This window comes from Quercus robur, chromosome 4 (assembly GCF_932294415.1).
Source record: "Quercus robur chromosome 4, dhQueRobu3.1, whole genome shotgun sequence".
Lineage (NCBI taxonomy): Eukaryota > Viridiplantae > Streptophyta > Magnoliopsida > Fagales > Fagaceae > Quercus > Quercus robur.
The window spans coordinates 79,731,890-79,756,111 of NC_065537.1; the positions used below are offsets into that span (position 1 = coordinate 79,731,890).

Here is a 24,222-nt window from a genome sequence, read left to right on the forward strand (position 1 = left end):
ATAGATAGTGAATGTTTATCAGTTCCCATATGTTAGTAGAGTATGACTGAGAGACATGAGGTTTAGAGACTAAATCATATGGTTTTTTTATTATTATTATTGGAAAAACAAAAACAGAAAGTACCTGGTTATTTGTATATCATATACAAGAGAAGTTTAAATTTTTAATATTCCATTCAATTGTATTTCTAATATTTGTCAAAAAGATAAATCAAACAGTGCGCAACTGTTCAACTATGAAACTGTACATACAAACCAATAAATTAACAAATATGTTTTTCTTTTTGAAAAGTGTACCTTACACTTCATAATTGAATATTTATATTTCTTAGCATGCACTCTTACTCTTAGTACTCATTATCATCAAGATCCAATTTTTTTTTTATGGTTTTTATGTATCACCTACACAAACTCCCAACAAGTTTAGACCACTCCCAAATTTTGTAAAACTTACAATTCCATTAACATTTTTAGTAGCCTTGTAATTTTCATCAACTTATAATAATTGCAAGCCACACAACATATGTAGCCATGAGAGCTGCATCACATCATCAAATTTATTTTTTCATCTTGAATGCTATGAAGCTTATATCTAACTAAAACAAGATCCCCATGTTAAATTTCAGAGTATTGCAGTGGTCAATTAGTTTTACTTTTGCTAAAGAATACTGGCTCAAGTCCTATAAAATAAAATGCAGTGGAAATTTAGTAAAATAGATCTTGATTTGGGGTTCACTGATTGGTACCAACCAATATGCTGAGAAACGGGCTTTGAAGCTACTCAAAAATCATGCAATGTATCTCATGATTATGAGGCAGTACAGAGAAACCGGGGGTTCTTTAGAAGAATCTACAACTTGCAATAAAAATGTGCCTCTTATCATTAAATATTTGAACAATATCCGAACAGAGATATTGAGTAGGTATGACCTTAAAGTTTCCGAGTAAAAATGCACACAAACCCATTCAAAGAGAGTTGTACAATCAATTGCTGTGAACAGATGTGAAGAAGTAGCTTCTTATTTGCAAAGGATGGCATTCAACCATAGGTGAGTGAGTTTATAAGCACCAAAATCAAATAGGAAAAAAAATCTTGTCCTTTAAACATCTGAGGAAATTCATGTTAAACACCTTTTACAGGTTGCCAAGGTTTGCTGGCTCCCTCAAGAACCTTTCCATCTGGCGTGCTCTGGTCTTGATGGACATATCAAAGACCTTTTGCCCAAATTCAACCACAAGCCCACCAAGTATGCTGGGATCGATCTGACAGACGTAAAAAAGAATAGTTATTGCTTCAATTCTAAAAGAATTAGTGCATGAAAATAACAAAACATCATGGAGGATATGCAACATACCTTTTGTTCGACCTTAACCTTCTTCCCCCGTCCAATAATATCTTGAAGTGTTTCTTTAAGTTCTTTCTCCTCTTCTGGTGGAAGGGCCTGGACGGAAGAAAAATAACAACAATTAGAACAGAATGCACAATTCTTAAAACTAAACGATGTATATGACTATCAAATAGACCCATATAAGTCATGGGTAACCAACATATTTGATTATTGGTAAACTAGATGCGCATGAAAACTAGCTGAACCATCTGTTCTTTCTTTAAAACCTACAAAGTGGTACTTTAAATGTTGATTTACATTTAACTTTTTTATGGGCTTCAAATGAACACACTTTTTTGTTGGCTTTTTGGACTATGTTTGTGCTTAGTGGCATATATTTTGTTCACAGCTGGTTACAAACCTAAAAAATGGAATAAGGGTGTGCGTTGACAGCCAATGTTAAATTTAGTCACTTTAATATAAATGGATCGCTTAAAGATGACGACAATCCTTATTGATGAAAAGATGGGGGACGGGCACCTGAGATTGTTTGGTTATGTGCAAAGGAGGAATTAAAGTACTAGTGAGGAAGAGTGAGTAGATTTAAGTCAAAGGAACGAAAAAAGCAGTAAGACTTACAATAACATAAGTAGTAGTAGAAAATAACATGTCAATTAAGGAAGTATCACAAACTGAAAGTATGACTTCAAATATAATAGAATGACAGAAAAAGAATACATGTAGCCAATTCTAATTAGTCTATTGAGAATCCATAACCGACCCAAAATTTTGGAACCAAGGCTTGGTTGTTTTTGTTATAGTTGTTTTTGGGTTGAAATTCTTTCTAAGGAATATGGATTTTTACCTTCTCACCCCTTTCCCCAAAGACGCCATTATTTTTTGTTCATTTCATATATTTTTACATACTTCTTTGTTTTAATTGGCCCTCTACCTAATGCACTAAAATCTTGTGCATTTATCTATAGAACCTGGCTTTCAGAGCAACAATACTCATTGGGGATAAAACAAAGACCAGCAGCCTTATGAATATGATACACCACCACCACCCCAGCACCAAACAGCACAAGGGTATAACACCATCACCACCCCAGATACCATACATTACAAGGGCATTACAAGATTCTGAGATTCATATGGACTTCCCTTTTCTTTTCTTTCTTCTTCTTCATTTTTTTTTTTTTTTTTTTTTTGCCAATAAGTTCATATGGACTTCCCTTTTCTTTTTTGTGCAGAAAACAGAGAAGCTAAAAAGGCTAAGTACCCGATGGTAATTATGCTAGTTTTCTTGTGGTAATTATGCAAGGTATAAAACAGTGTTTTATATACTCCTAGTAATAGAAATGTTGCCATCCAAGGGAGGAACTTACAATGACGGTAGTCACAATAGCTTTGACTTCTCCCTTATATGCCATGGTCAAATCCCCAAATCTCTTGGCAATGCTGTCTATGTTCCTTAGCCTCCCATTCTCAGCCAACACAACTATAAGAAATTAAAAAGAATTAGACTAAATACAAGCATTAAAAGACTTTTATCCCAAAAGAATGCAATTAAGCAACAGGAAAAGGAAATTAAATAAAAATAAACCTGAGTAGCAATCAATCAAGAAAATTGATAATCTATTGAATATGATAAACCTCTCCATGGTCAGTGACACAGCATACATCATAGTATTTCAGTGTCAGAATCTTGCAAGAATATGCACTAAAATTATGCATCAACAATATCCACAAAATCAATAAAAGTTATTAAGCTCAACCACATAAAGAGAACACCAACAACAACCTTTTCCCCCATAACAACAATGGTAACTAAAGACAAGATATATGCAGCAGAGAAGTCACAAGCCCATTGCATTAAACCTTTCACTTGAAGTATCAAGTAAAAGACTTTCTTTTTTTGGCTGTACAAGTAAATGACTTTTTTAGATGTACCAATCAATGACACTGGAATAATGATGATGTATAAGGTGGCATTCCCAGACAAAAGCAAGTAAATATGGGGTTCGAACCCTATATATAGGATGATTAAGATAACAATAGATATGCATCAGTAAATGACTCCAGAATATAGGAAGTATACAAGAAGGAACTCCAGGTGAGGGGTTGAGGCTGGGGCAGAAGACAGCAAAATAGAAAAAAACCTAAAGCTCAGACCATCCTTTTTTTTTTGGTAAGAGAAATCTAGATTGCAAAAGCTACTTTATGCAAAACGAGACAAATAGTAGAAGGGCAAAAGAAAAAAGAGATAAATGAGCTTGATGAGTTTGACCAAAAATATCCTCAAATGTGTGACTATTTCTCTCACACCAAGTACTCCACGCAAGAAAATGAAGAAATTAAGTTCACATGTTTAAATTGCCTACACCAGAAAAATAAATCAAATTCAAAAATCTAAATTACATATTGTTCATACAAACAGAAGAGATAAATCAAGTTCACTTTGCCAAAGAATGAAGTGCAGTTCATCATACCTAAGAAATTCTTTGTAATTTCTGAAAATTTAGCTCCACCTGCAATTTCCTGGATAGCCTTCACTCTGGTCTTTGCCGGGACAGAGTGGTCCCTTGTGAACTGGGCAAAAGTAGGACTTCTCTTAATAGCCTCAACAAGGTCAAGAAGCTCAGTCTCAACCTTGTCCACAGAATTTGTTCTTACTGCTGCAATGTACAATGCAGACGCATAGTTTCCAGATCCCCCGAACAAAGCTAAAGGCACCTGCAATTTCATGAAGAGGCAGCATAAAACAATATCAAGTTATCAACAGGATGAGACCCTTGACGTGTGAAATACATGAACAGTTAAAAGATTTCAATTGTGTAAACCAAATTAAAATGTGTGCCACAACATTTTTTGATTTACGTCTGTGGCAGAAATTTGGAGCATGGAAACCTAAAACTTTTGCTTCTCTTTTTCTTTTCTTTTTTTGACAAAACAATGATTGTAGGTTACCTTATGCCACCTTTCACCTGACCATAAAGGAGGGGGGGTGGGCACTTTTCTTGGTTACCCAAGATAGGCTGCTTACCAAAAGGGGAGACGTGCTCATTTGCAATAAGGGACAGCAGAAAGACCATACACTTGCTTTTGAATATGCATACAAGTTTATACTTAAAAAATTCAATTTAGCACAAGCCAAGAGTGACATCTTCATCAATCTAACGTGCCAGCTAGCATTCCCAAATTAGAATAAATGGTTGGGCTCCAACATCAATAAACATGTGAAAACCCAGATATCAAGTACAAATGCAATTATTTTATAGATCCAGAACCATAATGCAGCTTATACTGTTTTCAATTTCAATTAACTTGAATATGTTTGAAGCAGGACAATTTCAATGGGGGAGGGGGAATTTGAACCCTAGACATCTCCGTTGGATCACCAAAAAGTGCCAATTGAGCTACAAGGCTCTTGGCATTTGATGCAAGACAAATTTATAAGACTGACATATATCTCCCCAAACAAATAAATAGTAAAGCATACAATCAGAAAATAGAAATTGAAAATTTACAACATAGTTTTGAGCCAGGATGAGGTCCTTCAAAATATTTATTTTCTTAAAATTCTACCTAATGAGTGTGCATGTTTGTGTAAAGACAAGATATGCTTAGGATATCAGAAAGTATTCCTGAAATTGTTAAAGGCTAATAAATCAATTACCTTAACCCGCTCCTCCTTTTGCCCAGTGGCAGCGGCATAGTTCCTTGAGAACTGCTAGCAAAGAATGACAAGAAATTAGACAGAACACAAACAATGGAAAGAACAATTAAGCAAACAAAGGCATAATCTTTATTGAGCAGAACTGTCAAATTCATCAAGCAAGAACAATCTGCAAAACTATTTTACCATAGATGCTTCCTAACAACTTTTTTTTTTTTTTTTTGATAGGTAAGAAAGTAATATTATTAATAGAAAAGAATAAAAGATACACAGAGTTCACGGTAGTGAACAAAGAACAAAACTTTCCTAAAATTAACAATTTTCCTAATGGCAACCATTAACATAACTCTTTTTTTTTCCTAACTAAATTAAAAAAATGAGACCTCTAGAATGTAACCATACATAATAAAGGTCAACAAAATGGGCCGTCAATGAATGATGTAATGTCTCGTATGGAGATTTCAGAGTAGAAATAGCAACAATAAAAGAAAACAAGTTGTTACACTGCCCAATTCTGAAAAATTAAAAATGATTAAATACATTCCTGATTCTCAGATATTTCATGCAGTGAGTAAAGCAAGTGAATTTACGGTGCTATCTTGGAATGTTAGGGGATTAAATAATCCTCAGAAGCGTGAGGTATGTAAAAATCTTCTTAAGGAGTGGAAGTGTGATATAGTTTGCTTTCAAGAAACTAAGCTGTCTTCTTTAAACTCTTTGGTTGTTTGAAGCCTTTGGGGTAGTCCGTTCCTAGATTGGGTTGTTCTAGATGTAGTCAATACAGTAGGGGGGGTGTTACTGGTTTGGTATAAGAGAGTTTTTGAAAAAGTGATTTCTGCTATTGGTCTGTTTTCTGTTAATGTGTTTTTGAAGGGGGTTGCAGATGATTTTGTATGGGCTTGTTCAGGAGTGTATGGGCCTAATGAGGATAGTCAGCAAGGTGCTCTGTGGGAAGAACTCTCAAGAATGCACTCCAGGTGGAATGCGCCTTGGTGTGTTATTGGGGATTTCAATACCATCCGACATCCAAGTGAGAGATTTGGTTGTGAGACTTTTAGTCCGGCTATGTTTGCTTTCTCAAACTTCATTAAGGCTAATTACCTTGTAGACTTACCCCTTGAAGGGGCTTCGTTTACTTGGTTTAGAGATTCAGGGTCAGTTTGTAGGTCAAGAATTGATAGAACCTTGGCATCGGTGGATTGGGTAGATCATTTTGGAAACGTGTCGCAAAGGGTACTCCCTCGTGTAGTTTCTGGTCATTGCCCTCTTTTGGTGGTGGCGGGTAGTGTTAATAAAGGTCGGAGTGCCTTTAAGTTTGAGAATATGTGGTTGAAAGAAGAGGGCTTTGTAGAGGGGGTTCAGCAATGGTGGAATGGGTATTGCTTTTCGAGTTCTCCTAGCTTTATTCTGGCTCGTAAATTAAAAGCTCTTAAAGAGGACTTGAAAAAGTGGAATAAGGAGGAGTTTGTGGATCTGGCCTTTAGGAAGAAATGTCTTTTATCTGAATTGCTGGGTTTAGATGCTAGGGAGGATTTGTCTGGTCTTTCTTAGGAGGATCATTCTCATCGTATTCAGATTTAAGGTGAAATTGCTAATCTTGCCTCTTTAGAGGAGATTTCTTGGAGACAAAAGTCCCGGATTTTATTTGTGAAGGAGGGGGACAATAATACTCGCTTCTTCCATCGGGTTGCAAACTCTCATAAAAGAACTAATCATATTCGGGGTATAGAGGTAGATGGTGCCTTCTATGAGGATGAGGAAGAGGTGCGGTCTAAGGTGGTCAATTTCTATCAGAAGTTGTACACTGAGTCAGATACTTGGCGCCCTTCTATGGATGGATTAAAGTTTGCTAGAATTGAGGAGGATTAGCGGCTAGAATTAGAGAGGGATTTTTCTAAGGAGGAAGTGGTAAAGGTTCTACATGAGATGGAGGGTGATAAAGCCCCAAGTCCGGATGGTTTCACTATGGCTTTTTTTCAAAAATGCAGGAGTGTAGTGGAAATAGATGTCATGGCATTCTTTGATCACTTCCATAGGAGCTCAAAGTTTGAACGGTCTCTGAATGCTTCTTTCCTATCTCTGATTCCCAAAAAATATAATGCCTTAAATATCAAAGATTTTAGGCCTATCAGCCTAGTGGGCAGTGTGTATAGCTGTTGTCTAAGGTTCTAGCTAACAGATTGAGGCGGGTGCTGGATAAACTTATTTCGGAGTCACAGAATTCTTTTGTGGGTGGCATACAGATTTTGGATTCAGTGCTTATTGCTAATAAATGTTTAGACAGTAGACTGAAGTGTGGTACTCCGGGGGTGGTGTGTAAGTTAGACATTGAGAAAGCTTATGATCATGTGAATTGGGATGCTTTGTTTTATCTGTTGGAGAGGATGGGCTTTGGGGATAGATGGAGGAGATGGCTTAAGACTTGTGTCTCTACCATTCGATTCTTAGTTCTAGTTAATGGATCTCCTGCTGGTTTCTTTGATAGCTCTAGTTAATGGATCTCCTACTGGTTTCTTTGATAGCTCTAGAGGTCTCCCCTTCTCTTTCTTTTGATCATGGAGGTCTTAAGTCGTATCTTGAAGAAAACTGAGAATGGGGGTTTCATTCAGGGTTTTCTTGTGGGTCCCGTTAATTCTATTGGTATCCGTGTTTCTCACCTTCTATTTGCTGATGATACCATTCTTTTCTGTGATGCCTCTAGAGAGCAGATTCTTTCTATTAGGCTGATTTTGACCTGTTTTCAAGCTTTTACTGGTTTGAAGGTGAATATGGGGAAAAGTGAAATTGTCCCTATTGGGGAGGTGCGTAATATTCAGTCTTTGGCTAATATCCTTCAATGCAAGGTGGGAAGTTTGCCTATGATCTACTTGGGTATGCCTTTGGGTTCTTTGCACAAAACACCCTCTATTTGGAATCCGATCCTTGAGAGGATGGATAAGAAGCTTTCAAGCTAGAAGTGGCTTTATTTGTCAAAGGGTGGTAGACTCACCTTGCTGAAGAGTACCCTTTCGAGCCTTCTGACTTATTACCTTTCCCTTTTTACTATCCCTAAAACTGTGGCGACTAGATTGGAACGCATTCAAAGGAACTTCCTATGGGGTTCAACAGTTGAGTGCTTCAAATTTCCATTGGTGGCTTGGGAAAAGGTTTGCTTGCCGCGTGAGTTGGGTGGTTTGGGAGTTCGGAAGTTGGTGCCTTTTAATCAGGCCTTATTAGGGAAATGGCTTTGGAGGTATGGCCATGAAACCTCGCATTTGTGGCGTAGGGTCATTGCCTTGAAATATGGGGAAGGAAAAGGGGGTTGGTGCACTATAGCTTGTAGTAGGGCTCAAGGTTGTGGGTTATGGCGAAGTATTAGTGAAGGGTGGGAAACTTTCGCTAAGCATTTCTCTTTTGGGGTGGGGGACGGTTCTCGTATTCTTTTTTGGCATGATAAGTGGATTGGGAATGTTCCTCTCAAAATTCTATATCCTGAGTTATTTTTGTGTTCAACTAATAAGGAGGCTTGCATTTTAGAGGTTTTAAGCCCTCCAGTGGGTGATAATAACAGAGTGTGGAGTTCAAGGTTTCATAGGGAATTCAATGATTGGGAGTTGGCAGCTTCTTACTCCTTTCTTCATTTCATCCAAACCCGAATTCCAAGGGGTGGAGGGTGTGACAGACTTTGTTGGGATCTTAATGGCAGTGGGAAGTTTGATACTCGGTCCTTTTATCATAAGATTCAAAATGCAGCTCCTTCCACTTTCCCTTGGAAGGGAATTTGGAAAGTTAAGGTTCCTAAAAAGGTGGCTTTTTTTATGTGGACAGCAGCCCATAGTCAGATTCTAACTTTGGATAACCTTATGCTTCGTGGTCGCCCTTTGGCGAATCGTTGTTGTTTGTGTTGTAACAATGCAGTATTTGTGGATCACCTGTTACTTTTCTGTCTGATAGCTCATTCTTTATAGATGTATATGATTCGGTTGTTTGGGATCGAATGGGTCATGCCAGGTTCAGTTGTGGACTTATTATTTTGCTGGTATCATTGGCTTGGGAAGCATAGCTCGGATATTTGGGATTTGGTTTCAGGCTGTTTAATGTGGATTATTTAGACTGAACGGAATAGGCGGTCTTTTGAGGATAAGGGAAAAACTGTGGTTCAGTTATTAGAGTTTTGCCAGCAGACCCTCTTTGATTGGTCTCGATGTTGGGGTTACTCGGATAATTCTACCCTTTTGGATTTTTTTTTTGATAAGTAATAAAAATTCATTGATATCAAAAAGAGAAAGACACCCAAGTACACCGGGGGTATACAGGGGAGAACAAATCAAAAACGAACATTACAAAAATCAAGAAAATCCAAAATAGAAGAAAACTGATGGTTTCTCCACATAGAGAACCAATCAAGTAAGGTTCTAAAGAAAAGAAGCTTGAGATCGGGCATGGAACGCTCATTGTCTTCAAAACACCTACTATTTCTCTCCTTCCAAATACACCACATCAAACAATGAGGAACAACCATCCAAATATCTCCATTAAGATGGCGGCCAAAACGACCTTGCCAGCAAGCCAAAAGCCCAACAACAGAAAATGGCATAACCCAGTAAACTCCAAATAACCCAAAAACCATATCCCACAACTCCGAAGCAACCGAGCAATGAAGGAAAAGATGGTCAATAGATTCACTATTACACTTGCACATATAACACCAATCCACAATGCAAACCTTTCTTTTCCTTAAGTTATCAATTGTCAAGCATTTCCCCAATGCTGCTGTCCATACAAAGAAAGCCACTCTAGAGGGAATCTTTTGCTTCCAAATGCTTTTCCAAGGGAAAAACTGCTCACTATGGCCAACTAGAAGATGGTAATAAGCACTGACCGTGAACCCCTTACTCTTACAAGGCAGCCAACATCTCTTATCTTCCCCGTTCCCCCTTACCCTTTTGGATTTTCTTTCATCTATTAGAATAGATTAGGGGTTGCTTCTGTCTTTTTGTTTCTTCTTTTCCTTTGTTCACTACCGTGAACTCTTTGTGTTTCTCTTGCTATTCTTTTATCAATAATATTTCTTCTTAATTATCAAAAAAAAAAAAATATGCTTTCATATTGATATTTGACATATTCAGAAACCGAGAAGTCAACATAGCAATTCAGAGGGTTATGGTGTTGGGTCAGAGGTAGATCTCCTAGATTTTCTGGTCAGATTATTAATGAGTGTCCTTAGTATACTCCCTGTCTCGGGCTAACTTTACTTACTGATCCAAAGAAACATAACAATTCAGATAATGTCAGAAAAGAGAAGAATTCAACTTCTTCAATCATAAATTCCTTTGCTAAAGACCTTAGAATTTAATTTAATTTTTTTTTTTTTTTTTAAAACCCGCTTAGCACCTATTCTAATACCATTATCTTACCAGTCAAACTAAATTTCCCCCATCTTTCAGAACCTTAAACTTCAAAAGCAATACATACAAATTTCATTTCTCTTATCGTTTCCTTTACTTTCTCTATAACGAAACACAGTAAACTGCAGTTTCTCCATTACAAATACTTCAAAGAATTAAACCACTAATCTATTTCTGAAACCACAAACACACAATATAACAATTGCCTAATTTATCAATTCTCATCAATAACAAATTCATTAAAACTTAGCTCCATTTCACCATTTCAACCAACCCCCCAAAAAATAAAAATTTACCATTTCTCTGATTACATCAAAAGGCAAAAAATCCAAATTTTATTCATTAAACCAAAAGTAGCCAATCAAAAACAAAAACAAAAACAAAAACTATAAATAATAATCAATATAACAATCGCCTAGTTTTTTTATTCTCATCAATAACAAATTCAATAAACCTTAGCTTCATTTCATTATTCAAATACCCCCAAACAATAAAAAACGACATTTCGCTAATTACATCAAAAGGCAAAACACCCAACTTTCATTTCTGTAATCTTCGCCGTCACTTTCTCCATAACCAAACACAGTAAACCGCAGTTTCTCCATTACAAATCCTTCAAAGAATTCAACCAATAATCTAACTCTAAAACCACAACACACAATACAACAATCCCCTAATTTATCAATCCTCATCAATACAAATTCACTTAAACTTAGCTCCATTTCCCCATTTCAAACAACCCCCCAAAAAAATAAAATTTTACCATTTCTCTGATTACATCAAAACACAGAACATCCAAATTTTTTATGCATTAAACTAAAAATAGCCAATCAAATCAAAAACTAAAATTAGTCAATCAATATAACAATCGCCTAATTTTTCTATTCTCATCAATAACAAAATCATTAAATCTTAGCTTCATTTCACCATTCAACCACCCCAAAAAATCATTAAAAAAATAAAATAAAAAAACCTATTTCTCTAATTACATCAAAAGGCAAAACACCCAACTTTCATTTCTCTCATCTCTCCCTAACATTTCTCAACATCCAAACAGGGACCAAACCAAAACCACATTACAAATTCTCGAAATAATAACAATATAATCAGCTCAGCTCAAAGTCAAATCCTATCTTCGAAAAATCAAAACTTTATTCATTTCCCCAATAAAATTTCACAACTTTCCTCCGATTTTCTCGGAAACCAAACAAGCGCGTAACCAAATCAAAACCAGAGAAAATTAGCAAAACGAGACCGTTTTGGTTTAGAAATGAGAAAACACCTGAGAGTCGGCGAGAGCGAGCGCAGATCGGTGAGCTGAGAGGGAATCGGAGCGGAGAGCCTTTGTGAAGAGAGGGAGAGTCGATCTGATTCGTCCAGCCATTGCCATTTCTGCGATTAAACCCTAATTTCTCTGATTCCTTTTGGTTTTGTGAGTGAGAGAGAGAGAGTCTTAAAATCACTGAAGGATGAGTAGTGTGTCTGTGCTATGTCATTGTTTAAATCTTCACACGTGTGTGTAAATAAATTAGGCGATAACTACATTTTCGGTCCTACATTTTTAGTCGATTCTCACTTTGGTTTCTAGATTTTATTTTTACCTCTTTTAGTCCTTATTTAGAAAAATGCTATCCATTTTAGTCCTTTCCGTCAGTGCCCTAACCGCAAAGTCCTAAGTGGCAAATGAAACTATTAAAATAATAATAATAAATTTTATTTTGACACTAAAAAATGTCACTTCAACATCTAAATTAAAAAAAAAAGTCTTTCTAAAAAAATAAATAAATAAAATTATTAATTTTAACTAAATAAAAAAAAATGAAGGGAAATGCTAATGAGTACCCTTGGGGCACTGGTTAAGAATTCAGTTAAAGAAAGTTTTTATGGGAAAAAAAAACAATTAATGTTTTGACAGTTTTTTTTATTTCCCATAAAAGTAATGTCAAAACTTTCCTGAAATGGATTATTAATGAGTACCCTTAGGGCACTCGTTAGCATGACCCAAAAATAAAAACAGAATTAAAAACCAAAAATCACATGAATTGAGATCTAAGTGTGTCTTGAACAAGAACAAAAAGAACACAAACTCAAATTTAAGAACAAAAAGAACATTTTCCTTTATTTAAGATTTTCTCTTTTTCTTTTTCTTAGAAAACAAACAAAAAACACGAACCCAAAAAATTAAAATATAACCAACACAACGGGTAGAGAAAATTAAAACATTTTCTCTTCTTCTTCTTTTTTTCTCCCTTTTTCTTTATCATTAAAAATTAAAACCCAAAAAAGTCAGAATTAAGTTAGAAAGAAGTGAGCACTAAAAGCTTAACTCTGCTGATACCTTTGCCTCTTTCTAATAGGCAAAGTACAAGTTTGACACAAGGGGCCTTAGGGTTACTTCTTTTTCTTTGTTCTTTCAAGATTCATTGCATGCTCTATTTGTGTTTGTATCTTTGTTTTTCTTCTTTCTTTTTAGATCAATGACTCTCTCTTTCTATCTCTCTCGGTGCTTGTTTCTTTTCAAATTTTGAATTTGTGATCTTTTGTTTATATTCAAATATCAGCAACTGATGGGTGTGGCCATATGTCTCAGCCATGGGGTTCATCCATGGGATTTGACCATGAGATAGAGAGATCTGACGAGGCCCCAGCCAAGAAGGACCAAATTGGCCAGGCTCTCTCTTTCATCAACAACAGCACCCTTGATGATGATGAATCCACCATAGTCAATCGCTCTCCTTCCTCGACGTTCACTGCCACAAGCCACCATCAAGGTGGTATACTTGCTCTCTCCCTCCATCTCTAGTCTCTACTTTTCTTGGACTCACCCACTCAATCTCCCTTCTTCAATCTGTGATGGTGTGAGGGTTTGGGTTATTTGATGGTTAATATATCTGAGCTATGGTTGAAATGGTTTTAGGGTTTGGTTGTGATGGATTTGGGTTTAGTGGTGGTGGATCTAGGGAAGAAGAACAAGAAAAGGAATGGAGATTTTGGGTGTGGCTTGTTATGGGTCTTTGATGATTTTGTTGGGTTTGAGAAAATGGGGGCTTTGGGATTTATGAATTTGTATTTGAGCTTATTTTTTTGGGTTTTTGGTGTTTGTTTCCTAAGAAAATATAGGTTTATGGATTTGTTGGAGATTGGTTTGTTTATTGAGTTTATGGGTTTGATTTGTTGGAGAATTCGGTGTTGTATGGCAAATTAGTTATTCAATTATGGACTTTGTGAAAATCATGTGGATTAGTGATTTGCTGGAGAATTTGGTGTTGAATGGTTGTTTGTTGGTTTTTTTTTTATTATTATTTTTTTTTAATTTATGGGTTTGTGTTTTTGTTATTCTTTTTCAAGACACACTTAGATCTTAATTAATGTGATTTTTGGTTTTTAATTTTTTAATTTAGTTAAAATTAATAATTTTTTTTTTAATTTAGATGTTAGCGTGGCATTTTGTAATGCAAAAATAAAAAATTTTATTATTATTTTAATAGTTCCGTCTGCCACCTAGGACTTTGCCATTAGGGCATTAGAAAAAGGACTAAAATTGATGACATTGTTCTAAATAAGGACTAAAAACAGTAAAAATAAAATCTAGGAACCAAAGTGGAAATCACCTGAAAATGTGGTTTTTGCCAATAAATTACTTTACTAAACTAGATAGGAATAAATACAATGTAAGACATTCGGGTGCCCTAGTTGGTAAGATACCGGGCTAGCTAGCAAGTTTCAGGACTTGGGTTCAAGCCTCAACACTAGTTGTGTATTGGTACTCTTTAAATCTCATCTTCATCTTAAACGGTTCAAAAAATAATAAGTAAGTTTCTCACAGACCGGGAGTATAGGGTCTCGCTCGAGAGCAAGTAGGGTGCCACTATGGTCACAACTAGGTAGGTAAGCCACAGTGATCGCCCCCTCTACTCCTAAAAATCCTAATAGGAACTTAAAAGGAACAAGAATACTCCATTCTCTTTTTTTCTTTAGTCATTTATTCATTTTTTTTTTCTTTACATTGAATTCTTTTATCATAACAAGTTTTTAAATAAGGTATATTCTTAGAAAGTGGTCATTTGAGTCCTATGCTAACATAGTGAATTAAGTAAACAAGAACAAATTCATTAAACTCTGTCAATTTTACTTTTACCTTTTTCTCTTTTTACTTGTTTTTGTCTCGGATCAATGATCCATCACATTATCACCGCTGTGAATGCCATGTCAATGAGTCTTAAGATGGACACTCAACTAACAATGTCTAAATTCTATTAGAATTGTAGTCCTAGACTAGTTTTTATTTGGAAACAACTTATTTAGTTTTTTGTCAAAAATATGCTAAAGTGTGTATATTATATATTTATATATATATATATATATTTGTTGATAAAATGATAAAGTATACTTGTACTTTGAAAAATTGAGAAATTATTATTTTTTTAAAATGTGATTTTAAAAAACTGCACATAAAAACTAAAAACGGAGCTTGATAGTTCTAGCCAAACAGACAAGAATTCATAAAATTAAAAACGACACCTTATTATTATTATTATTATTTCTAATTGACTTGTGTATTGGGTCAATTCCACAACAAATTAATGATTATAACCCAAGTGGATCTATTAAATTGCCAGATTCATTTTTATTTACAAGTTACAAGTTACAACAATGCAATAGGCTTGACAAAATTGGGGGTAAATTGCAATTATTTTGGGATAGTTGCACTTACAGTCGTACACCCATTTACTTTTTATTTTAACCAACCAGATATCTATATTATCACATAACTGGCACCTCTTATGCCTCTACCGGTACTAATATTTTTATGGGTTGTGGCACTTCTTTAGACTTCTACTATTGCTAATACTTTTACAAGTGTTAATTGTGATGAATTTGCAGGCTTATTGTACGTTTTGATACTGATTATTTCCTCAGCTTTTCAGTGGATCTCATACACTGTTCACGAGACTCACAAACCTCTTTTTTCACACAAACTTGACTCAAACCTCTTTTTCTACACAAACTTGACTCACAAACCTCTTTTTCACAAAAACTTTCATTAAAAATGGGTCTTACAGTACTATTCACATATTTAAAAATTATTTTACTACAGTGTTTTCAGTTTTTAGCAAAATAAGCGGTATTTAAACACACTCTTAGAGTGTGAGTTAGGCAACAGCTCAAAGTTAATGAAGTATGATAGTTCCTTGAATATCAGTAGGTTGACGAGTCTCGAACGATGATGATCTTTGGGCTATTTCCTATAAAACAAAAACATTGGATTAGAGGAGACCGGTGGGGACCGGCCAAAAGTCCTCTGATGATGAAGTTAGTTACTTTTTTCTCTCTGTAAGGAAGGAGTATTTTCTTTAAATAAAATTGACTGAATGCCTTACCCTTCATCGGAGAATTCTTATATAGTGTGTAGAGAACGGTTATCTGTTTAATAACCGTTCCCAATGTCGAGGACTCCGAAGAATTGGAGGTAACTTCCATAACCGCTATGGAAGTTACCTAGGTGGGATGGGCCGTTCCATGATGAACTCGTCCATCTTTTATTAAAGACGGACGAGATCATCTTGGACGGCTTGCCCTTTGCCCGAATGATGATGGGTAAGATTCTCATAGGATCTCGTCCGTCCGAAGACGGACAAGGTTAGCTAGGACGCTTGGAACGATCACTTCGCCTGTGGTTTGTCATAGCTTGTCTTTCCTTGGACGAGACATATGGACGAGTTATGGAGTTGGATGTTTTATGTGACACTATCAAAGTACATTTGAATTTGTGCTGTACAAATCATCCTTTGGTGGACATGGAATGCAACAATAAAGAAAAGGAGTTTGATCCTTTTCTTTGTTGTAATAATAATAATATTATTATTATTATTAGAAATCGGGTATGATATAATGCTAAAGGTTATATATATATATATATATATATATATATACAAAAATATTAATTTCAAATTTCACTACACATTTTAGAAATTTCCACTAATTAAAGAGACCATGAAATATGAATAGAAGCATTTAGGTGAGTGATTCTTTATGATAATAGCATGAAATTCTAACCTAATCAATAATGTTAATAATATAAAGTGAGAGAGAAAGATTGAATGGTCTGTATATTGATATGTTTTAGGAGCTGTGGGCGTGACGACGGTGACTCGCTTTTGACAATGACTACTGGATGAAGGCGAGGGCAGCGGAAGAACACCAGAGATATCAACAGGAACCAGAAAGTTGGAAGGGGAAGCATAAAATAGGAACACCGAGAATACGAAGGTTACATGGTTTAGCCTTGTCGGCCTACATCCACGGCAGAATCCTTTAATGGCTACATCTTTATTATATAAGAGTGTAGTATAATAACCTGTATTACAATGAATCCTAACATGAGTATATATAGGCGACTAAACCTTAGACTACTAGTACAAGTAGGACTGGGCTTGGGCCTATTACATTGGGCTAATATATGTCTAATATATATCTCTAACAAACAAAAAAATAATACCATATATACCTACGGAGATGTCAATCTGCAAAAAGAAAAAAAGAACACATTAATAAAAATCCTAAAATAATATACCAGTGGGCAGCTCCGGGAACGATTGAACCTCAAATTATGCAGATGTTGTTGTGGATGAAAGTTCCACATGAGGTGCAACGTCAGTCAATCTCGAAGGTCTTGGTGTGTCAGGCCCCCAAGTGTTGAAGACACTCTGGCTAGCTCTTGTAAGCAGTTCCACACACCTGATAGTCGAAAATCAACATCCTGTGTATGTCATTGTTATGGTCACTACTCAACAAGCTTAAGCACGTTGCCAAAATAAATGTATATATAACTAGACTCATAACACACACTTTGCTCATGGAATAATACTATTTTTTTTTATTTATTTGTTTTTTGTTTAGTGTTGTAATGTTTAAAAGTGATATATAAATAACCAAGTTTTTTTTTTTTTTTTTTTTTTTTTTTTTTTTTTTTTTTAAGAAAGAGTTAAGGTAACGTTAAAATTAAGATAGTGTCCTAAGTTTTAGGTAAAATTGAGAAAATAAAAGAAAAAGCCTAAAACTTAAGAATAGTAAATTACTCTTTTAACCAATACGTGTTTTTTAATTTAAAATTATTTAACTAAAAGATAAGAGTGTTTTAATAAGTAAAAAGTTGAAATCCAAATCGAGAATCTTGTTATTAATAATATAGATTGAAAAAAAAAAAAAAAAAAAAAAAAAAGCCTCGAAGAGCAATGTAACGTTTTGTAGAACTTTTTCCAACTTTTTTTTTTTTTTTTTTTTTCTAAATTTCTATCTCTCCACTCTTTCTGTTCCCTAATATATAGATAAAATATTTTGAATGAATCTATAGGAAAATGAAGAATGAGGTGTAGCATGTATTTGAAAAATGGATAATTGAGATTAAAAATAAGAAATTAAAAAGTGGTTTTTTGCTAGAAAAGTTAGATAAAATTTTGCAAATAGGTTGTCAATGCTCTAAACTAGCTAAGTTCCAAATGTAGGTTGTATCTCTAGTTATCTCTTTTATATATATATATATATATATATATATATATATATCAAAGGAAGGTAATTTTGAGGACAAAATTTGGCTACAACTTACAATAAGAAGATAAAATGTGCTCACTTTATTATAATTTATAAAATTATAAAATTTCATATACAAACATAATTAAAATAAATAACTATTTATGACTATTATAATTAACAAATTTTCATATTTATATGCCAATTAGAAAAGAGAGATAAAATTATGTTTTATTGATCATTTCTGTACATTATACGGGTTGCTAGCTAGTTAGTTTAAATTTGGTACTATAACATATCAGTTCCAGTTGACTTAATTAGAAAAGTTTTTTATTGTTGAATAAGAAATATATGGTTAATTACATCAGGGACAAATTCAAGATTTCAAGCTAGTGGGGACCAGAGTATAAAGAGTAAAAAAAAAAAAAAAAAAAAAAAAAAAAAAAAAAAAAAACACCAAATAGATATCTATATAGTATTAAAAAATTATAAATATACAAAATCGTTGTTTCTATATATATTAAGATGCAATCGTCTATCAACAAAGACAAAAACAAAATAATTTTTTTTTTAAATACTAGGTTGGCTATGATTTTTTTTTTTTTTTGAAATTAGATCATTCACAGTAGTGGTGCTAAAAATTTTAGTTTTTAACAACTCAAAAAACTATTTTATCTACTTTACCACTCTACTTTACAATAGACATAATATCAAATGTTCTATTTCTTTTATCACTTCATTTAAAATAATATAAACAACTCATTAAAGTAATAAATGAAGATAGAGAATTTGAGTTTTTTAATTGAAGGAAAAAATATAATCTTAATAAAATATTGCATATTATTTTTAACAACTTGTTATAGTTAGCTGGTATTTATACCAGTTTACTGTAGTTGTAAAAAAATTAGTTTTAATTTCTCTAATAGCACATGATTTTTTGGTTTTTTGGTGGTAAAATAGTTTTTTTTTTTTGCTAAAATACAATCACCATTGTAAATGTTTTTATTGTTTTGTTAAATTTTTGGGTTTAATAGTTGCTATTTGGATTAGGCTAATTAGTTTGATTGGGGTAAAATGGTCTTAGTTTTGGAAAGAGATCCAACTACAAAAATAAAAATATATAATAACTATAAAAAAAAAAAAAAAAAAAATTGGCCTAGGGACGGCCCAAGCCCTTGGGTCCTCACTTGGGTCTACCCCTGAATTACATCATGGAATAGGCGTCATATGTTGAAATTTTATTAAAAAATTTTGGTAATATAACCAAGTTAAATTTGGATATTTTGTCCAACAAAATAATAATAATTCGATCTTGTAAGATTTAATTGTATTTACGTGGCTTTTTTTATATTCTAATGAGATATGGTTACTTTGTATATATCATATATAATAAAGGTCCAATGACGACAATATTTACAATATTTTAAATTGAAAAATAAAGGTCAAAAGTTCAATTTAAAATTTTCTTTCTTTAATTTTTTGTCACTTGTCTGGGACGTTTTTGCGACAAGGGCCGAAAATGTAAAAATGACCCAAATATCCCATTGGGTTCTTTAGAAGTGTTTATTTGTGGAGAATCAAGCCCAAAATTCACAATGTATAGAAAACAAAGGCTAATGGTGCTTTGACAAGAGAGAATCAAAATGCTAATAACAAAAGTGCTGAAAAAGCATAAAAACATGACAAGTCTGAAACTTCGACCCACAGTCACCGAAAAGAAGAAATTGAGAAAAGTTGTGAGAAAAAGAGAGAAGGTTCCCCTGTACCCATATTTTCACCCCTAAGGTTCAGAATTGTGAGAATGTTTCCTAACTTAGTGGGTTTTGGCTCTCAAGTTTCGGCTCTATGGGGAATATGTGGTTCAACAGGTCTAAAACTTCGACCCACAATTACCAAGAAGAGGAAATTAAGAGGTTGTGAGGAAGAGAGCAAGTTCCCCCGTACCCATATTTCCACCCCTAAGGTTCAGAATCATGAGAATGTTGATGGGTTTTTACTCTGAAGTTTCAGGTATGCGGGTAGAACGCGGTTAGTTCATTTTTGAATTGAAAAGAGAGTTTTATATAGAGTTTGGGGTGTTGCTAATTACTGGTTTCTGAGTAGTGGAAGATGTTTTTATCTCCTACGATTTTTTGTTTAAGGAAGAGTTTTGTAAGCTTTTTACATAATTTTGGAAATAAATGGGGTTTGCTCTAATTGGTTGCCTTTGGTCAAACATTTCAGATCATTGGAAGACTCACCTAAGTGAGGCCTAGTAGATAGAGTTGGCCAATGGGAACCAACTATGTTTTAAAGGTAAAGTGGGTTAGGGTAGAAACTTTAGGCCACATGTCACCCAGAGCATAAAAACTATTTTGGAGTGGAAATTTTGGATACAAGACCTCTTCTATGAGCTTGAGGTACTACCAGTGTCCCTTACCCACTTGGTAGCACGCATGGGCTAGGTTCATGCAAAAGGTCCGAAAGGTACCAACCCATACTCTCTAAACCGCACATCCTCAATTTCTCACATAAGTCACATGAGCTTAGGTCATGTTTAAAAGAATAAAATAAAATATAATACATGAATTGGGCTCACAATGAAGTCGGGCTTGGTTGATTCGAGCTTGTAGAAAATGTGTCGCGAAAATAAGTATCAACATCACTTATATTACTTATGCAAGCACTTACGTAAGTTTTGTGTTTCTTATTACTGGTTAGGTATCACGAGTGACGTTTAAACTTGATTCCTTTTCTACACCCTTATTTTAGTTTAGTTTAGAGCATTTCCAATAGATTAGCTATATTTATTTTTTGAAGAGAAAACTCTACTGTTCACACTCCAACAGATTTTTTAAATGCAAAATTTTTCCAAATATTTTTTGAAATTGCTACAGTGCTTCTCTATCTAGAGAAGCACTGTAGCAACTCCAAATGAATTTTTTTACTTAAAAAATTCATACATCTCAATAAAAAAAAAAAATTCTTTCTCTTCTCTCACAGCTACAAACATAACAATCTTTTTCTCAAACATCTCTAAAATCAAGCATAATCAGATTATCAGAATACAAACTCAAAAACACAATTTTAAAATTAATCCAAAAATAAAAGATAGAAGACAGAAGTCATCTGACCCATCTAGACTACATTGCGTGGGGACGAAGATGGGCGATGGCACAGTGACCCATCTCTCTTGTTCTTTCTCTCTATACCTCTTTTCTTTTCTTTTTTTTCTCTTATTGCAAAGAGAGCTAGTGAATGTTCTTGAATCAAGTTAAAAAAAAAAAGAAAAAGAAAAGAAAAGAGAGAGCTGGGGAAAAAAAGAGAGAATGAGAGCTCGTTGGAATGTTCTTGAATGAACGAGAAAAAGAAAATAAAAAAAGGGGGATAGAGATAATGGACATATATGTAGAGGAGAAAAAAGAAAAGAAAAGAAAAGAAAAGAAATGTATGGATGAAAGTGAGATGAAAGAAAAGAAAAATAAAATGAAAAATAAAAAATAAATTCTAATTGAGAAACGCTATCATAATATTTTCACAATAAATTTTATATAACAGATTGTTATTAGTTAATATTGGTAAGCAAAAAAATAATTCCAGTGGTGGGTTAAAATTAAAACTAATAACAACTTTCCTCATAAATTTTGTTGTGAAAATATTGTGAAAAATGCTGTGAATATAACATTTCTCATTAAAAAATATAGTTGTTAAAAAAAGAATAAATAATGAAAAAGAAAATAATATTTAAATGAGATAGAAAAAGGATAGATAATTTATTGGAAGACGAATTTGAAAAAGTAGGTAACTAAAAGGTAAATATCATTGTTTACTGTTCAAATAGTACAAAAATATGAAAAAACTGTTGGTGATGCCCTTAGACCAGAGTTAATGTTTCTAACTTTTGTATTACCGGTCTTACCTTTCTTCTTCTTCCTCTCTATTTTTGTTTTTGTTTATTTATTTCTTTTTAAAATACATTAGAATTTTAACTTATAACATCTATTTAGGTTCTTATTATCAAGTTAAGTGTGCGTATGACTCCAAATTAAAAAATTAGCTTATTTTACTATTTAACTTATTTTTACTATTATTTTTACTACTATTTATGAGTCACACTATACTACTTCAGCTAACTTTTACTTTCATTTACAGTACTTTCAATAAAAAGTTTCCAGTTTCAACAAAATAAGCAGATTCTAAACAAACTCTAAGATATCAACTAATTTTTGGTGTAAATTATTTTAACAAAAAAGAAAAACCCATATATTTTATTTGATTACCAAAAATTTTATCAATTGATCTCACAGGAACTCAATTGGTAATGAAATTTTATTTGATTACCAGCTCGTATTATATATAGTATCTGTCCCCAGACAAAGCCAAAAGCAATAGCCCCCCAAAGAGCAGGAAATTGAGAATGGAAGCTACACACAACACTATTAGTGTCTTAATGCTCCCATGGTTAGCTCATGGCCATATATCACCCTTCCTAGAGCTAGCCAAGAAGCTAACAACTAGAAACTTTCATATTTATTTTTGTACTACACCTATAAACCTTGGCCCCATCAAACAACAACTATCTGAAAAGGATTCACTGTCAATAGAACTTGTAGAACTCCATCTTCCATCCTTACCCGAGCTTCCACCACACTACCACACAACCAATGGCTTGCCACCCCATCTCATGCCCACACTCAAAAAGGCCATGGACATGGCTAGCCCAAACATCACCACCATTGTAAAGCAATTAAAGCCTGATTTGGTTATTTATGATTTTCTTCAGATATTGGCACCGTCACTAGCTCAGTCACAAAATATTCCAGCCACTGAGTTCTTGGCCCTGAGTGCTTCAATGACATCTTTTTTTATGCACCTTGCCTACAACCTTGGTGTTGAATATCCTTCTCCAGAAATTTATCTTCGGGATTATGAGGTTCGTAAGTTCGCAAATGATACTAACGATGGGGATTGAATACTAGAATGCTTCCAACAATCTTCTGAAATCATTTTGATCAAAACTTTTCGAGAAATCGAGGCGAGTATATTGATTATCTCTCTGTTTTAGTGAAGAAGAAGATTGTGCCGGTTGGTCCACTTGTTCAAGACCCCGTTGAAAAAGATGAGAAAAAGGAAATCATAGAGTGGCTAAATGGCAAGGAACCATCATCAGCTGTGTTTGTTTCATTTGGCAGCAAGTATTTTTTGTCAAAGGAGGAAATGCAAGAGATAGCTTATGGGGTAGAGCTCAGCATGGTAAACTTCATATGGGTAGTGAGATTCCCTCAAGGTGAGAAAGTCAATCTTCAAATGGCACTTCCAAAAGGTTTTCTTGATAGCATTGGAGATAGGGGAATGGTTGTGGAGGGATGGGCACCACAAAAAACGATTTTAAAGCACTCTAGCATTGGTGGGTTTGTGAGTCATTGTGGATGGAGTTCTGTGATGGAGAGCATGAAGTTTGGGGTTCCAATTATAGCCATGCCCATGCATCTTGATCAGCCAGTGAATGCTAGGCTGGTGGAGGCGTTAGGTGCAGGTGTAGAAGTGAAGAGAGACACGAATGGGAGGCTTGAAAGAGAAGAGGTGGCAAAGGTGATCAGGAAGGTACTTGTGGAGAAAACTCCAAAGAGGAAGGCAAAAGAATTGAAGGAGAACATGGAAAATAAGGGAGATGAAGAGATTGATGAAGTGGTGCAGGAGCTACTGCGACTTTGCAGCAAAAAGAATAAGCAATGGTAGGAAGTCGCAGCACACAAACAATAAAAAAAGCTGGCTCAACTTTGTACATAGTACTCAATTTTATTTTTATTTTTATTTTTATTCTGTATCAAAAAAGTGGGTTCTTTTGTTGCTTCATCTCTAGTTTGTCTTTTATATATACATATATATATGTGTGTGTGTGTGTGTGTTTTGCCTTGAAAAAAAAAATCTGAATATTTAAGGCCTATTTGATTTGATCTAACTCAAAACTCAGTTCTCATTTCTCAGTTTTCATGATTCAAACTCAATTTTTTTGATAAAGTGATGGAGCCCACACAGTCAGAACGGTAACAAGAACAAGAACGAAGAAAAACAATACCCATATGCCCAGCCGAAGCTCAACTACAAGCTTAAATAAGAATCACAATACCCACATATTTTCAGAAATGAAATCGAGAGAGAAAGCATACAAATTCAAAAATTGCATAGAGCATCTCTGTGCAAGTGTGGGGATATAGAGAGAGATTGTGGTCACTTGGGCTAAGATTTCCAAAAATGAAGCAGATGAGAGAGATTAGAAACCCAAAGATCACGTAGTCCTTCACGGAATGATTCACAC

The 24,222-nt window shown here is 34.3% G+C and overlaps 1 protein-coding gene, 1 long non-coding RNA gene and 1 pseudogene across 2 annotated transcripts; 2 read left to right on the plus strand and 1 right to left on the minus strand.

Annotated features, from left to right (window-relative positions):
* Nucleotides 1-857: 857 nt before the first annotated feature.
* LOC126723934 (ATP synthase subunit O, mitochondrial) lies at nt 858-11,868 on the minus strand. Its single transcript, XM_050427957.1, has 6 exons — nt 11,677-11,868; nt 5,008-5,058; nt 3,821-4,064; nt 2,717-2,829; nt 1,356-1,442; nt 858-1,263 (listed from the first exon to the last, which is right to left on the minus strand). Exons 1-6 carry the CDS (start codon nt 11,782-11,784, stop codon nt 1,135-1,137), a joined length of 732 nt encoding a protein of 243 aa, XP_050283914.1. The 5' UTR covers nt 11,785-11,868; the 3' UTR covers nt 858-1,134.
* Nucleotides 11,869-12,706: 838 nt separating this feature from the next.
* Nucleotides 12,707-13,610, plus strand: LOC126723935 (uncharacterized). The gene is made up of 2 exons (XR_007654519.1): nt 12,707-12,784; nt 12,956-13,610. It is a non-coding gene; the product is annotated as an uncharacterized LOC126723935 (long non-coding RNA).
* An 8,710-nt stretch (nt 13,611-22,320) lies between these two features.
* On the plus strand, nt 22,321-23,642 carry LOC126722721 (beta-D-glucosyl crocetin beta-1,6-glucosyltransferase-like; annotated as a pseudogene).
* Nucleotides 23,643-24,222: the final 580 nt, after the last annotated feature.